General features: G+C 46.7%; 2 protein-coding genes across 2 annotated transcripts in view; one reads left to right on the top strand and one right to left on the bottom strand.

Annotated features, from left to right (window-relative positions):
• Window positions 1-1,540: 1,540 nt before the first annotated feature.
• fancf (FA complementation group F) lies at window positions 1,541-3,869 on the bottom strand. Its single transcript, XM_038808330.1, has one exon. It carries the CDS (start codon window positions 3,682-3,684, stop codon window positions 2,581-2,583), a length of 1,104 nt encoding a protein of 367 aa, XP_038664258.1. The 5' UTR covers window positions 3,685-3,869; the 3' UTR covers window positions 1,541-2,580.
• Window positions 3,870-4,236: 367 nt separating this feature from the next.
• The window catches only part of LOC119971962 (growth arrest-specific protein 2), a 181,558-nt gene continuing 168,287 nt past the window's right edge, over window positions 4,237-17,507 (top strand). Inside the window, exons 1-2 of the mRNA XM_038808331.1 lie at window positions 4,237-4,385; window positions 10,316-10,390. The gene's annotated coding sequence lies outside the window, so the exon portion shown is untranslated. The remainder of the gene's footprint in view (window positions 4,386-10,315; window positions 10,391-17,507) is intronic.

Raw genomic sequence — 17,507 nt, 5'->3', positions numbered from 1 at the left:
CAAAGCGGTGCTTGGAGACCCGAGAAGTGGTATTTGGTCTTTCAGTTAAATTACCTAGAGTGAGACGGTAATAAATGGATTATGGCTGTATTTTCATCTGAGGGGGTAGCGGGAATCAGGAAAATTAGGAATCAGGTTAAAGAGGTGTGAATTGTCTCAAACCAGCACAGTTAGATTATTTGTGGAATTCTACCAACTGTCCTGGCTTGAGACAATTCACACCTTTTTAACCTGTGATTATCCCTCTCTCCAATCGCACCATTTGGACTTAATTACCTGCAAAGACTCGCATTCAAAGTATCATCTTGCACCTTTGTCTACATATGCTGTGTTTGTGCAACCTCCCTCTTCACTCATCTGATGAAGGAGCTCAGCTCCGAAAGCTAGTGATTCCAAATAAACCTGTTGGACATTAACCTGGTGTTGTAAGACTTCTTACTGTGCCCACTGTTAAAACACAGAAAACACATTGGCAGTTCAGGCACTGCTGTCAATTTTACAAATGTGTATTTACACACTAGCTGGTTTCAAGATGTGTGGCTTTTGGGAGTGATACTTTAAAGGGTCAGGATGATTGACACTTTAATTACCTTCTGACTGAAATAACTTTCTTCTCCAAATAGTAAGAAGTTATGAATGAATTACTTTTTAACACATACTGTCACCACTGACCCATTGTATACTGTATGGAACCAATGAGCATAAGTGCCAAAGCTTGGCATGAGGCATGATGGGGGTCAGTGCAAGGGCAGAGCTTGGCACTAGAGGTAAGAGTAGCCCTGGGGGGGGGGGGGGGGGGGGGGGGCATGTGGCATACGCTTAAAGCATACGCTTTAACTTGACTCTTACAAAAAAAGGTTCCTTTATGCAGACCAGGGTTCACAACTCTGTTGGGGTTAGAAATCTTAAAAACCTGGGCTAACTGCATTAAAAATTGGAATAGGACTTGCCCACCATTGCAATGTCAGGCTAGGAGTGCCGGAGGTGCGTTTGTAACAGGAACAACTTTAAAGGCACTCTCAAAAATCAGATAACCCTGGATTGGGTTCAGAAATCCTGGGAATCAGGACCTGTCCACCATTTCCAAGAGCCCCAGAGTATTTCTGACTCTGAAAATCCAGGCCTTTGCCTCCAATCCCAAATTGAAATCCCTATAGGTAACAACACCTAAGTCTTGAACTTGGATCTAGTCAATGTGACAGAATGGATCCATTCAGTACCCAAACATATTGTAGACAAAAGCACTAAGCACAATCCCTTACATCTAACAAATAACTATTTTAGCAGGTAGATCTCTGCAGCCTTAAAATTTGAAAAGGCCTCAGATAGGTTAAAGTAATCATACGTTCACATACATATTTAAGGTTTTAGTAGGGAAAGATGACAGTATTTACATTATAGAAAGGTGTGATCAAATATTAACAGTATGAATTCTGTTCTGAACGAGCCAATCAAATTAGCTGTAAGATCTTCATTCAAACTTATTGTGTATATAATAACAATTAATGTTTTGAATAAACCCATGAGGAAAGACGAGGAGTTAAGAAAATAAAATAGACTTTATTTACATGGCACTTTTGTTGCTCTGACTCATAGCAACATCCAACAGCTGAAGCTTAATAGCTGTTTCAATATGACACCACTAAACATTAGTCTAACTATAATCAAATGAACAAACTGACTTTCAAATCACAAGTATGGATCTTTAAGTCACTAATGTTTTCTCTGCAAGTACAAATATTGCATAAACTCATACAGTTTTGTCAGAAACATTCCATACTGTATTGTACAACGCAAGGACAAGAACATCTTGAAATAATTGCCATGTACATGTAACTGACATGTACTTCAACATATTTTCGTATTTGTAAAGTACAGAATTGGTCTGTTTTTCTAGCGAGCCATTTGAAACCATTACATCTGTCAAACACTGAAGATTGAAGATCTTGAATGTTTTTGTCAGAACATTTCAGTTATATGGACATTACATGTAAAATTAACTTAGGAAATGGCTTTTTAAAGATGTAATGACGAAATCCAAGTACAAGATGAAGCACATCAGTTGAACAAAACTATATGCAACGGATTCAGGACGCTGAGCAAATAAATGTGGACAAGCACTTGTTGATGAACACTGGCACTGGAGCCTGCAAGGATAAACAAGACTGTTTCTCGTGGCATGTTTTTTGCAGAATAGTCATTTGGACAATAGTCATTGGCATCGCTTAGCAGCTGAATGGTGCACACCCCATTTCAGAATTGGAAGAACTTGCCACTCTTCATGTTCAAAATGAGTACATCTTGGCCAGTTTATAACTTAAATAAGGCAGCGTCGCCTTCTTTGCCAGCATGTTTCTGGAACCAAAGTAACTTGGCCAATGCCCGCAGTCAATGGTGGGTTCACTGAGGCGAAAATGAGAGAAGAAATTGCAGGAGGCAACCTAGGTTTCCTGGGCTGTTTTAACCTCAAATAAGTTGGACCTTGAATGGCTTCCAACTGGAAGGTACAGCATCCACCAAATTAATGTCGTCCTGTGTGAAAATGTGCCCCTGGGAGTGCCCAGGGTTGCAGGAGCAGTGCTACATCTTCAATGCCAGCAGCAGGTCTGTCCAGACGCTGATGCCCCACACCTCGAAATCGCCATCCCGCCTTTTCCAAGAGCGCAGCGCCCGCTCCGCCAGCTCCCTGGCCGGCGGGGGTCCTTGCAAGAGGGCGGTGAAGTGCTCCAAAAGCCGCTGCCAGCTCGGCCGGGGCACCCAGACCGCCCCGCTGGCATCGTAACGTAGGCCCCGGCCCCAGTCGCGCAGGCGGCCCAGGTGGCGGCGCCCGTAGGCCGGGTGGCGGGCGGCCAGGAGGGAGCGGAGCGGCGCGCGGGCCTGGTCCCCTAGCAACCGATCCCGGGCCGGCTGCGCGCGGGCCTCGTCTCCTAGCAACCCGTCCCGGGCCGGCGGCGCGCGGGCCTCGTCTCCCAGCAACCCGTCCCGGGCCGGCGGCGCGCGAGCCTCATCTCCCAGCAACCGGTCCCGGGCCTGCGGCGCGCGGGCCTCGTCCCCTAGCAACCAGCTCCGGACCAGCGGCTCCGCTTCACCGCCTCCCCCAGGGGCCGCCAACAACAACCCAGCCACGGCCTCCTCGCCGCCGTCGGAGACAGCACGATCCAGCAGCTGCTCGCAGGCCGCCCGCCGCTCCGGTAACTGCCCCGGTCCCCTCAGCCTCTCCTCCAGCCGCTGACGCAGGATCTGGGCTCCCGCCTCCCACTCGCCGCTTCCGCCGCCCGACAGCCGCAGCAGCCCGGCGGCCGCCTTGGCCCTGACCGCCAGCCCCAGCGCCGCCGGCCAGGCCGCACCCTCACCTCCTGCTCCCGCCGCCCGGCGCCAGGCGGCGGCCCGGTGGAAGGCGGCGGCCGAGGCGGCCGGGTTGCAGAGCAGGGCCTCGCTCAGGGCCTGGCCGCCCAGCTCCTCCAGCCGCCCGAGCGGCGGCCCGGGCCCCAGGCTCCGCAGGTGCCGCCCGAGGGCCTGGCGGGCGCCCGGCGCCCCCTCCAGCCGCTGGTTCAGCCGCTCCAGGTAGCCGGCCCACTGGAAGGCCCGCCCGGCCTCCGCCTCGCCCCAGCCGCCGGCCCACGGGCTCCGCGCCACCGCCAGCACCTCGGCGAAGCGGGACAGGTTGTCGAGGAGGGTCTCCATCTGCCGCTGCCGCCGCCCGCCCGCGAGGGCGCCACCCAGTGGGGGAGGACCGGGATCCTACTACCGGGGGCCACCGGGGGACTGGGCGACCATCACAAGCTGTCCATCCAAAATATTCTCCTTCAATCCCTGCCAGCAAAATCACCCAGTCAACCAGCAATTGGGCCCATGGAGACTGGTGGAGCAACCTGTCCTGGAGGGGGGGGGGGGGGGTGGGGGGGGGGTGGAGCAGGCTGACCTGGAGGAGGGGGGGTGGGGGTGGAGCAGGCTGTCCTGGAGGGGGGGTGGAGCAGGCTGTCGTGGGGGGGGGGGGGGGGGTGGAGCAGACTGTCCTGGAGGGGGGGTGGAGCAGGCTGTGGGGGGGGGGGGTGGAGCAGACTGTCCTGGAGGGGGGGTGGAGCAGGCTGTGGGGGGGGGGGGGGGGGGTGGAGCAGACTGTCCTGGAGGGGGGGTGGAGCAGGCTGTCCTGGAGGGGGGGTGGAGCAGGCTGACCTGGAGGGGGGGTGGAGCAGGCTGTCCTGGAGGGGGATGGAGCAGGCAGTGATTTAGCCCAGTGTGCTAAACCAGCCATTGCGTAGTGACTGGTGCATGTATGTAGAATCCCATGAGGTCATTTCACTATGTCAACACTTAATGCCTGCCACTACAACACAAGCAAAACTAAGAAAAGCAATCAAACTAAAATGTCAAAGTAGAAAGAGGTAATTTTAAAAATATCCATTCATACTGTTAAATGCAGGTTACTCATAATTGCAATAGATTGTCTAATTAATTATAAATACAGGTTTGTTAAGTGTTAACAATCAAAACAGAAAGTGATGCAAAAACGCAGCAGGTCCGGCAGTATCTTGTGGAAAGAGAAGCAGAATTAACGTTTCAAGTCCGATATGACTCTTCGGAATTTGAAATGTTAATTATGATTTTCTTACAGGCGCTGCTTGACCTACAGGCTCAAACTGCTGGCATCATGGCTGTGGATACCCGTGCACGCAGGTTGTCACTGGAACCGAGCAATCTGTGTCACAGCAGATTATTAGAATTACTAAGGCACTGCCTGATTGGCAATCGTCCACGGTATACGCGCCATCCTGACTTGGAACGATAATGCCATTGCTTCACTATCCCTGGGAAAATTCCCGAACTCATTAACATTACATGGGCTCCATGAAGGCGACTCATTACCGCCTTCTCAAGGGCAATTAGGAATGAGAAACAAAAGATGACGCTGCCAGTGATGCTCACATCCCATGAAAGAATGAAAACAAACTGTTTAGTGTTCGTGCTCACATCACTGCCACTCTGCGAGAACTCTAGTTGTTGCTTTTCAGTCAGCATGCGATAGGGGTGCAGTCCGAATCCAGGCCCTTCAAGGTTCAAAGCTGCTCAAATGTTTAAGGTAGCACTCCAAAAGAGTTCGAGAGCAGACAAAGCATCACAAGTCAGGTGCTAAGAGAAGGTAGAGCATGAATAGTTCACCGAAATAAAACAAAAATACTAATTATATGGGTGAATAGTTCAGTTTTTAATGCATTCCATGGAATTCCCACAGTACAGGAGGCCACCCGTCTCATCGAGTCTGCACCGACCCATTGAAAGCTCCCGACCTGACTCTCCCGCCCTATCCCCGTAACACCTTGACCCCACCAAACCTGAACATTCCTGTATATTAATGGGCTGTTTGACCATGGCCAATCCACCTAACTGCATATATTTGGACTATGAGAGGAAACACACAGACATGGGGAGAAAGTGCAAACTCCACACAGTCACTCAAGGCCAGAATTGAACCCGGGTCCCTGGCGCTGTAAGGCGGCAGTGCTAAGCACTGTGCCACATTATTGGAATGTTCTTGAATAAAGTTGTTATGGACTGGTTCTTTAATTGTGTCTTTTATTTCAGGATTATGGCCAAGAGAATGTTGTGATGGTCTGTAACAGAGGCACTATAAGGAGGGCATTGCAGAGCAGCAGTGATGTGGAAATGAAAATTCAGGGGAACCAGAGTCTTGAGTGGGCAGTAAGGAACAGCCCTCCAAATTCTCCTCATCCCTTCCTCTGGCCTCATGGTAAGGGCTGTACTTTCAGAAGAGTGAGGCTGTGCAGAATGCTGAAAACCACCACAAATTTGTAGAAATGCTACAGCGATATTGGAAGACCTCCTGCAAATGGTCCGGGCACCAATCTTAGCTCTCATTGTAGCCCATTGTCCACACATGAGAATCTTGAATTAGGTGTAGAGTGGGCACCCCTTGTCATTAAGCAGGCAGCCTCTGGATCATCTTGGTGGCATGATGGAGGAGGGTCTGGCTGAATGGTGCAGGATAGAAGGTTGCACTTGCTGACAGGATAGCAGACATTCACTTGCATGATATCCATTGTGTAGTCGCACATCGACTGTAGGTGCATGGAATGTTAGCCCATGAGGTTCCCTTCAGAATCCCTGAAAGTGTTTCTGATATACACAGAAAACTTTGAGATGTCCCTGATGTTGCTGGCCCCAGCCTGAAAGGACCCTGAACCATAGAAACTGAGGGGTTCAGTGATCTCGACAACTGCACGCAGTGCTACTCCCTCCTGTGCAGCAGTGCAGTTCTGGTTGTTCGAGGTGTCATAGCTACGTTGTCATCTCCTTGGTGAAACATCAGATACTGCTTCTGGATGAAATGGAGGTAGGAAAAGTGTCCTTTGAAGAGCTTGGTAGGTACGGCCTATTAAGAGTCTTATTCCTCTGAGCTGTCTTATTTGGGCAGCACGGTAGCACAGTGGCTAGCCTTGTGGCTTCACAGCGCCAGCTTCCCAGTTTCGATTCCCCGCTGAGTCACTGTGTGGAGTCTGCGCATTCTCCCCATGTCTGCGTGGATTTCCTCCGGGTGCTCCGGTTTCCTCCCACAGTCCAAAGATGTGCAGTTTAGGTGGATTGGCTATGCTAAATTGCCCTTAGTGTCCAAAAAGGTTAGGAAGGGTTACGGGGATAGGGTGGAAGTGAGGGCTTGAGTGGGTCGGCGCAGACTCGATGGGCCGAATGGCCTCCTGCACTGGATGTTCTATGCTCTATAAGTTCTATGTACTCTGCTCGTAGCTCACTTCTCCTGCTAATTCCACCTCCAAGTCCTGCTGCAGCTCAAGTAGTTGCAAGGTATAGTCCCCGTTACGGAAGCAGACTTTTTTCCTACTATGCCTTCCAACTCCTCCTTGGCAGAGTCTAGCACTGCTCCCTTGTTAATTCAAAAATGTTCCTAGCGCTGTCAATTGTTTCAATAGCGCTCAACACTAATTCCATAAACTCTACAGCAGCAAACAAAAGTCAAAAAGGAGCTCACCTGTAAGTCTTATGGTGATCCCTTGTAATAGTGCCAGTATGGGGTCCCTTAATCAGCTGGATACATGTTCAGCATAGAGCAGAGCTTCCTAAACCTTTCAAGCTGCGGAACCTCTAGTGAATTCCCTAGAGTATTGGGGAACCCCAAATATTTTCAGAATGTTGATGCTGCTTTTCTGCAGTGCAATAGTTGCAAACATAGAAATCAAATGTAAATAAGTCTTTTCTAGCTGTACCTTTGTATATTGGGAAGAGGCATACTATCGCAAATACATTCACCAGCTACATGGCACTCATGTTAACCCCTGGCCAAACCACCCTCCCATGGCCCCTTAGCATTAACTCCTGGAAGTAGTATTCACTTTAGGAGTGGCTTATCTAAGAATTAAAAACATTCTCCTTCCCCCTAAAAAATGCTTAACTCTTACCCTTTGTGATTTTTAATGTGAGGAATGATGGTGGAAAGCAAATTCTCATATCTGATACATGCACTTGTATCCTTCCCCCCCACTCCACCCCACCACACACACACACACTCTCAGTCACCTTTCCCTGAGGCCCAAACACTCCTGCTCCTTTCCTGAGGCTCCGCTGTCACCTGTAGGCCATGCCGAGGTCTCTCCTTGCCACTGCCGCCTCTGTTCTTCTTCTCGTCTCTCTTCTCTGCTTCGAGCCAAGTCATGTCCTGCTGGCTCCTGCCTTACCGTTGATCTTTGCTCTTGGGTGCGGGCCTTTCTGCTCGGCAACAGAGATTGAATAAATCAAATGGACTAATCAACATGGCTCTCGGAGCACTGTTCGAATTGGTGTTTGATTGTCATATACAATAATAATCTTTATTGTCACAAGTAGGCTTATATTAACACTGCAATGAAGTTACTGTGAAAAGCCCCTCGATGCCACATTCCGGCGCCTTTTCGGGGACACAGAGGGAGAATTCAGAATGTCCAATTCACCTAACAGCACATCTTTCGGGACGTGTAGGAGGAAACCGGTGCACCCGGAGGAAATCCACGCAGCCAGTGACCCAAGCCGGGTATCAAACCTGGGACCTGGTGCTGTGAAGCAACAGTGCTAACCACTATGCTGCCCATGTGACCGCAGCCAGCTTTGCGGGCTCCTGGAAACCTGACCTTGAGTGATTACAAAATGCCGTTAACATGACTTACAAGGTGCAAAGTTGGAGGTCGTACAACAAATTGGAATTAGACGCTATTTAAAAACACAATTTTCCTCCCTACATTCTTTTGACATACACGTGGCAAGCCCTTGCTCCTGTCCTTACAGTCGGTGTGCACCGTTGGCTGGAAATGGCCAGAAGTCTGGCAAACGGTTTTGAAGTTCCTGGTTTCTGAAGCACTGCCATCAGCAGCGCCACAGAGCAGAATCGTGGCTTGTGACCCTTGGGCAGAAATCCTATGACCATATGAAACAGAAACAAAGACTGCCTGTTATACCACTGGAATTCTAACCTGGGAGGGGCTGTATTTATAATCTGGTGACATGGTTTCAAATTCACCATGGCAATTGGCAAATTCAGTTAATTAAGTAAGTCTAGAATAAAAAGCTAACAGTAATGGTGACCAAGAAACTGCTAGATTGTCATTTACAAACTGACTGGTTCACTAATAGATTTTAGGCTAGAAAATCTGTTGTCCTTAGCCAGTTTAGCCTATCTGTGAGTCTAGGTGACAGAAAATGATTGATTCTTAACTATCTTCTGAAATGGCCCAGCAAGCCACTCCGTTCTATCATAAAAATTATAATCCATATGGACTGCAATGGTTCTGGAAGTCACCTCACCACCACCCTTTTAAGGTCGCTTAGAAATGGACAAGAAATACTGACCCTTGCCAGCTACATCTACATTCCATTGATGAATCATGAAATCTGGCTAAGCCTGACAGTTAGAATGCAAAATTATCCATCCAATGTCACACACATGTAAATAAAGCTGTAATTCATAGTGGTAGAATATTACGATACAGTTATAAGACTGGAAACACACAATAATGTGATTTATTTGCAGCAGTTATAATGCAATAACAGTATGTGATTGGCAATTGCACAACGTGGTACACAGCCAATAACAGTTAAGGTGTAACACAGCTCTAAATCACAACTCTGTGGTTCTCCTGTTCCAAGGCGATAAATATTTCTCGTTTTGATGTGTGGTCTGAACCGCCTGTCATTTCAAAAAATTAAAGAGATTATGCTTATCTTTATAAAGTTTGAGGAGTCCCAATAGACTGTTGAGGTGAATCTTTAATCTGGTCTGACACAATAACAAGTACTTTCAAGCCCAGTGATATGAGACTGCCTTGCTAAGGGTCTTACACTGTTGGGTGCACATTGGACCCAACTTATAGTGCCAGTTTTACATTGCTGTGTGTTTCATATCACTTTGGAATAACTTAAAGCTGGCCATGTAACTCCACTCATTAATAACCTATTAGTAGTGACCTAAATAGTCATAGTGACAAGATTTGGATTGGTAGGAGTTGAGAACAAAGAAAATTTTGTAGGCAAAGCATTTTGTTATCGGAATCATCATAAAGGGTCTTAAAATTGGATACAGTAATATTGAAATAATTTCTTTGCATTATTTCCATTAAAATCAATGAAATTGGGTTCAAAATCAAATTAATAACCATTTATCCAGTTTTTAAAATCTGCAAAGTAAAGATTTTTGCTCTTGCTCTAATTGTATTCACCTGATTTGCTTGGTGTAGTCAGTGCCATTGAAATGGAAAAAAATGAAAATGAAAATCGCTTATTGTCACGAGTAGGCTTCAAATGACGTTACGGTGAAAAGCCCCTAGTCGCCACATTCCAGCGCCTGTTCGGGGAGGCTGGTATGGGAATTGAACCGTGCTGCTGGCCTGCCCTGGTCTGCTTTAAAAGCCAGCTCTTTAGCCCTGTGCTAAACCAGCCCCTAATAATACTCGCTTATTGTCACAAGTAGGCTTCAATTAAGTTACTGCGAAAAGCCCCGAGTCGCCACGTTCCAGCGCCTGTTCGGGAGGCCGGTACGGGAATTGAACCATGCTGCTGGCCTTGTTCTGCATTACAAGCCAGCTATTTAGCCCAGTGTGCTAAACCAGCCCCTAATAATTGTATAATTTAATTGAAAAAAAAATCAGTTCATGCCCAATTGGTTCAGGATGCAATATCTTGTACATTTTGAATCCTTTCTCTCTGTCACATGCACAGATGCCCAAGTACAATGGCACTATATTGTACAGAATACAAAAGGAGTGATGCATTGTTTAGACATCAACAATTTGCACTTTTGCTTGTGCCTTTCATATAGGAAACTATTTCAGGATGGAATTTACAAAGGATACCGAGCTGGAAGTTAGAGAAAGAATGAAGGAAATAACCAAAGGTATGGTGAAAGAGAAGGCTTTTGAAGATAAATCTAGAAAAGTAGATTCACAAAGTTTTAGTAGAAAATTGAATCATATTTAATAACAATGCCATGTGGATGATGATATAGTTCATAGAATTATATACATTTACAGTATAGAGAAAGGCCATTTGGCTTGTTGAGTCCGTAAACACTTTGAATGTAGTTATGCATAGTCCCTTCCCCTCCCCGCAGTCCCCTTCCCAATCCCCATACTTTTGGACTGTAACCTTGTAACTTTCTCATTAATTTTTTTGTAACTTCCTCATTCTTAACTACCCGTCCAACTTTTAAAAATATTCATGCAAGGAGCTTCCAGCATCTTTTCAGAAGAAGAATTCTGAATCCCAACAACTCTCTCATTGAAAGCAATTTCTCACCACCTCCCCTTTTTGACCTTTGATTATTGACAAAAGGTCATAGAGCAAGTCATTGAGTTGCTGGAGATGTGGTTCAGGTGACTGGACAGATCTGGGGATACCATACCGTACCATTGCAGAGCGGAACGGAACTGCAGGAGGAGGAAAATAGCGATTATGCTACATTATCGGAGGAGGAGGAGGATGAACAACAACAGGAAGAGCAGGATGAAGAGAAACCTGATGTGGCCAGAACCCCTGCAGCATTCATTTAGCTGCCCAAGGAGCTCACAGTAGAGGCACAGGTCAGATAACGGGAATGTAATAAGCCACATGGTACATTAATGATGAACCTACTTCCCCTCTCATGGCAAATAATTATCACTGTCAAGGACCCTTCCATCTCTTTGACAAAGTTGAATTGTCTTCTTTCATTGTTATAATATTTTCCTCAACTCTGATTTCACGAGGCTTCCAGTGGCGGCTATGTAATGAGCAGCCGCACACGTGGTGGCTCCCGCCAGAGTACTTCGATTTTGGCTCTGTTTGCTGGGATTATGTGCGATGATATAGGGGATGTTTGATGGGATAGGATCCTCTCATAAAAATTGTGTCCAGTGAGTGCAATACAAGGCAGAAGTCGGGCAAGGGATCGTCGCCAGACTCAGTACTTACTCGGCCTCAGTGGGGGGGAACATGCCAGAGGCTTCAGCTGTGTCGTTGGCCTCTCCGTGGTCAACCAAGATGTTGGCAAGTTTCTTGACGGATAAATTTAAGAAGCAGCGGCAAGTGGTCACTGAGGATCTGGAGAAGGCAATGGAGGGGGCTTTGGCCCCTATTCAAATGACCTTGGGGAAGATGGACTGGTTGATAGAGGTGCAAGGTGCAGTGATACAGGAGGCTTTCAGACCATAGTGATTGGATTGGATGTGCAGGTTAGGTGGATTGGCCGTGATAATTGCCCTTAGTGTCCAAAATTGCCCTTAGTGTTGGGTGGGGTTACTGGGTTATGGGGATAGGGTGGAGGTGTTGACCGCGGTTAGGGTGCTCTTTCCAAGAGCCAGTGCAGACTTGATGGGCCGAGTGGCCTCCTTCTGCACTGTAAATTCTATGAAATGAAATTGTCTCACTGGAGGCAGAGATGGTGTTGCTGGCTGAAGAGCATTAAGCTTTCAAGGTCACAGTGAACGATCTGGACAACTGCTCCAGATGGCAAAATTTGAAAATCTTTGGGCTACCGAAGGCTTTGGAGGGCTCAAACTCTATGCACTATGGGCACGATCTACTGGCCGCATTACGCCCGAAAGGCAGTGCAGTCTGGCTGGCAGATGCCGGGAGATCCCTCTTCCCGAATCTACCCAGCTCGCCACACCTCGGAAGCTCTAACACGATCTTGCACGATTTCACGAGGTGAATGCTGGCCATTGCGGGTGAATCACTTTTTGGCAACTCTGCATATTAGAGTGGGACATCTAGTCTCACTCTAATATATACTCCCACGATCCATCCAAGGTGATGGGATATAACCCCCTTGCCTCGGGGACTTTGGGCGAGCGGCGTTCAGTGCTGGTCTCCACAAATGGAACAGGACTTGAGGGGGTCACCCAGGGATCGGAGGCCCCCAGGTGCTTGCCCTTTGGGCAGGGTGGCACTCTGGTACTACTGGTGCCACCTTGACTGATGGGCGGAGCTCCTCAGTGCAGAAAACGGGACCAAGTGCAGCCTCATTGGGTGTTTCCTGCTGAGACCCGTATCTACAATAGGGTCTTTTCTCAGGAAAAATTTGGCTGAAAGCACTCGCGACTGGACTCTGTTTCCATTCGGGTAGATTGTGCCTAATATGTCTAAGAAGTATGGAAAGTTGGTTGGGGAGGGGGATTTCCCGGCCCCTTTTGAATTTGACCGGGTCCATTGGTCGCTGAGGCAGAAGCCTAGATCTGGGGAACAATCAAGGGCGATCATCGCCAGGTTTCACAGATGCCAGGACTAGGAACAGGTCCCGAGGTAGGTGAAAGGCCTTTTATCTCGTTTTTCAGGGAACTGGTTACCATCAGCTGTCGGGGGTGGGATTTGTCTTTTTGTTCAGGTTTTGTTTTCTTTGTGGGCGGCTGAGGGGGGAGGGGGTTCGACTGGGATTTGGGTGGGTGTATTTTGTATTGTTTTGGGATTTGCTGTATTGTTCTTATTTTGTCATGAATAAAAATATTTTTTTTAAACTGATGCCATTGGGCAGGTGAATGGCAACAATGAAGATGACTGGAAAGTGAAGACTTGAAATAAAAGTTTATGCTTCATAAACATCTTGAAAAATATGAATACTGTGAAATTCCTATAAACACTTACACTTACAAGCACCCATGAAGCCTTGCAAAACTAAACCGTTTCTCTCTTCCGCTTCCTGTTATTTCTATGTGGTGCTACCCCTGTGACTTCAGCAGAAATGGAGGCAGGCTGACTAGTCCCCTGCTCCTGCAACTGAGATGCTTCTGGTAGATGCCCTTTAGGCTTTGGGACTCATGAGAATCCCATCCACTGCTCCTGCTGTGGCAGACCCAGTCAGTGGAGAAGTAAGAAGCGTGCAGAACTCTGCCTTGGGTTGGGGTGGGTTGGGTGTGGCAGGGGATGAAACATGGGAACTCCTTGCGCAGAATTCTCTCAACTCCCGGTGCCCCTTCATCTTTCCTTGCTTGGCCCATCCACATTTTGCTGCTTGCCCAAGGGCAGGAGTGCACTTTGCTGCCTGTTGACGAGATGTTGAATGGCCAAGGCTTTTCTCCATCTTATTTAAAGTGGTAAACTGAGTGTGCAGACATTTAGTAAGAGCAAACTTTCCCTCTTATTGCCTTCCACAATGAATGCTCCATGCAGGAACCCACTCATTCATGGAGATGGGTATCTGCAGTGTGATTTCTAATTCTGTCAGCAGGTCTGGGAGAACCCCATCTCCATGTTGTCAATGGCCAGGCGCTGTGCCTTTCTGCCAATCTTCATGTTCTCTTTGGGTGGATACTACAGGAGGACGATTCCGAGTTCTCTGCTTCCCTGGAGTATGGCGCTCTTTCCTCCAGAGAGGAATCATGAGTGTAAGAAATGGATTGTCTGGAGAGAATGAAAGGATGATGTTTGTGGAGGGGGACAGTGAGGGCTCTATAAATAGGGACATGGAGTACAAAACAATTATGTTCAACCTGTATAAAATATGGGTTCAGCCCTAACTGGAGTATCAAATCTAGTTCTGGTCATTATGCTTTAGGAAGGATATAAAGTTCACTAGGCTGGTTAACTTTACAGAATTATTCTAACTTGATTGTTTTTCCAGCGTTTGTTCATATATTATCCAGTATTATATTAAAGTATTAGTATCCACCTTTTAAATTGTAATGCTCTGTAATGAGTTTTGATTTGCATGCTTTCTAGATCGAGCAAGCCCAAAATATTCTAATCTGCTACCATTGGTTGGTTGTGTTTCTCCTCAAAACTTATTTGCAGCGTATATGGTAGTATCTATTTTCCCTTCTTATGTTAAAAAAATGCCCCAAGGTACAATTTTATGTTGACATTGAAAATTATGCAATTTATGCCAACCTAAAATTCTGTAACAGTTGATATGTATGGAAAATGCAGGACATTAAAAGATCTTGGGTTAGAAATGACGTGTTCGTTGTTATGTGCCAAACTGTCATGATTTCTTCAGATCTATGAACAGAAACACTGGGTCTGGTATTGATGTTTGTTTTCCGAAGGGGGGGCGAAAGAGCATGAATCAAAGTTTGAAACTGTTTGTTTAATTTAAGCTTGTGCCTATTTCAGTATCCAGCAGAATAGGTGAGGTAGAGGCTACCATGCACATTCAGCTCTTCATTATGCACCCCATAGGTTGCAACGGAATTGCTAATATTACCAGCAGAGATCTTCAGCACTATCGACCTCTGCAGAAGAAATTAAGCCAGCAGGTTTTATATGGAGCGGTGTAGAGCAGCGGATTGAGATTATGAACTCCAGTCGTAGCTGGTAGCCGTATGAGAGGAAGTAAATATGGAAGTGAGATTTTGAGAAAGAGAGAGCTAGGGGATATTTAAAGGAGGTGCTTTTTTATTTCCCACAATTTATTTTCTCATCTCTTAAAACATTGAAAGGTTGAAGAATTTGGTACGCCGCAGATACTTTAAAACAACATTGGAAAGCTTGCAAAGGTAGATCTGGTTTAAGTAGCAAATAGCTGAGCCATGTGGATTAAGAAGGTCCCAATAGCAGCAGGTACACTTCAATTATTCAGTGGCTCCTGACAAACACTCAGACTCCCTCTCCCCTCACATTCTGTCTCTTCACACTTTCTCCCCCTCACAGCCTTACTCACCCCTCACACTAGCTCTTTCCCCCACACTGTCCCCCTCCCACACTCTCTCTTTCCGCCCACACTAATTTAACGTTCACTCTCACACCCATCCTCTCATGCCCCCTCACAGTCTCTCCTCTTTCACTCTCTCCCCCCTTCATACTATCTTGCCCCAATCACACTCCCTCACATTTTTCTCCCCTCGCGCTTTCTACCCCCTCCAGTACTCCCCACCCCTCTCACAAACTTTACTCCTTTACTCTTTTCCCCCTTCACACTCTCTACTCTCCGCTCATATTCTCTACCCCCTTACACATTCTACACGTCCTCACATTCCTTTCCTCACTCTCACACTCTCTTCCCTTGCCCTCCCCACACTCTTTCGCTCATACAGTCTCCAGTGGGCCCCACTCTGTCTGTGTCGTGCTCTGCTCCAGCTTGCCTGAGCCTGGCTCTGAATGCCTGGGCCCACTTCCCCGCTCCTTAGCTCCCTGGCTCTCGGCTCCTCAGCCATTGTCTCCCCAGGCCCCAATCTCACCGCCACTGGTGTTCGCCGCTCCTCCAATCACAGGTTATTTATTTTCCACATTTGCTGCTTATGTGCTCATTCGTGTCTTTGTTTATATCTATAGATGGCCCCTCATCAATTTTAGAGTTATTGGCCAATTACCTCTGGCTTGAAAAATGTTAACATATGCGAGAATGCAATGGTGAGAAGGAGATTTCTTAATGATTGTTGAGGAACAAGTTAATTAGAATACATCAAAAGGTTCAAAAACCTATCCAACGTCCGATGTAAAGAGAGCTATTATTTTATGTTCTGTCCACTCATGAACTATAAATAATTAAAAACATATTGGCCCAGTCTGTTCAGAGAAGACCCTCAGCTTGTTTATAAAAACGTAGTGAGAAAATGCTCCTGATCTGAACTGTGAATAACAGCTTGCATTACGTATAATTATTACAGCTTTTCTATTACTTAAGCAACATAACCTCCTCCCCCCCCCCCCCCCCCCCCCCCCCCCCCCCACCCCTCCACCCCATCAGGTCTCTTTTCTGGGGGGGGGGGGAGACTTCCTTTAGGGAGGGGGTCTCTGTGGGGAAACCCCCTATTACAGGGGTTCTGTGGGGGGGGGGTCTCCTTATTACAGGGATCCCTGTGGGGGGGATCCCCTGATTAGAGGGGTCCCTGTGGGGTCCCCCCTATTATAGGGTTCCGTATGGAGGGTCTCCCTATTACAGGGGTCCCTGTGGGGAGTCTCCCTATTACAGGGGTCCAGACGCTTGATTCTCCGTTCCATCGGGGAACAAGATCCAGGTGACCCGGGACGGAGAGTCCCACTTGTGGTGACCCTCGGGTCTTAAAGTGGAGAGCAACCCATTGTCCTCTGGGATTGTGGCGGCATTTACACTTATATCTTGCCAATATATAGTTGAGGAAGAAAGTAATTGTTTGTCGATAAAAAAGGTTCACCCATCTATTTTGCTGACAAGAGTTATATTTCAGATCATAGGAGGCATAAGCCTGTGCTAAGAAATTGCTTTGTTGTCTTGAGCAAACCATGCTGGGAGAGGATCTAAATCGCTATCATAATATGAATACATTTCATTTTATGTAATGTTAGACGTTTAGCTGCTGTTGTATAAAGAGTCAAAGGTGCTGCTCCTTTTCACAAACACCTTTATTTTACTTTAACAAACTCTGCACAGAACTCTATCATCACATCACCTGACACAAAGGCCACCTGAAGCCCTTTTACATATCAGTTTCAATTATTGGATACTTAACATAAATGAGACAACTAATTAGAATGTCTCTTAACCCATTACTTAACAGTCTCCCCTTCTTTGGAGAAAAAAAAATAATTAGGTGGAAACAAAATTACAAGAAACTCAAAAAATACACATGCAATTTCCCCCCCTTTTTTTTTATTTTTGGAAGAAAAAAGTCATAGAAACAGGTGCCCTTAATTAACAATATCCAAAAGTTTCTGTGAACTAGCCCCTCTTTTTGTAAAACAGTCTGACAATTGATAGCTACTGTCGACCCATTTAAGTTTTGCTATTTCCCCTCTGTCCAACATCTGCTTCAAACTTGCGATGTCTATCCTTAACCTTTTTTCATTGACACTTTTTTGTAGAGTGCACATTTTCTCACAGAGATTTATTGTCAATGTGGCATTCGATAGATATATTACCCAAGTCCCCTAATCCCAAAAGTTCGGTCAATATCTGAGATATATAAAAGGCCATATCCACTGCCTCTACAAGGCTCAATGTCTCAGCAGCCAAGTTTGACCACTCTCCTTATTTTCTTTGTTTCCCACACAAGAGGGCAACATTTACCATTGTTCCCCGAAAGGAAAATTACAAAACCTCCTGCGCTTGAAACCCCATCACA

The sequence above is a fragment of the Scyliorhinus canicula genome, chromosome 9, assembly GCF_902713615.1.
Source record: "Scyliorhinus canicula chromosome 9, sScyCan1.1, whole genome shotgun sequence".
NCBI lineage: Eukaryota > Metazoa > Chordata > Chondrichthyes > Carcharhiniformes > Scyliorhinidae > Scyliorhinus > Scyliorhinus canicula.
This window is presented reverse-complemented; position numbering and strand designations above follow the sequence as displayed.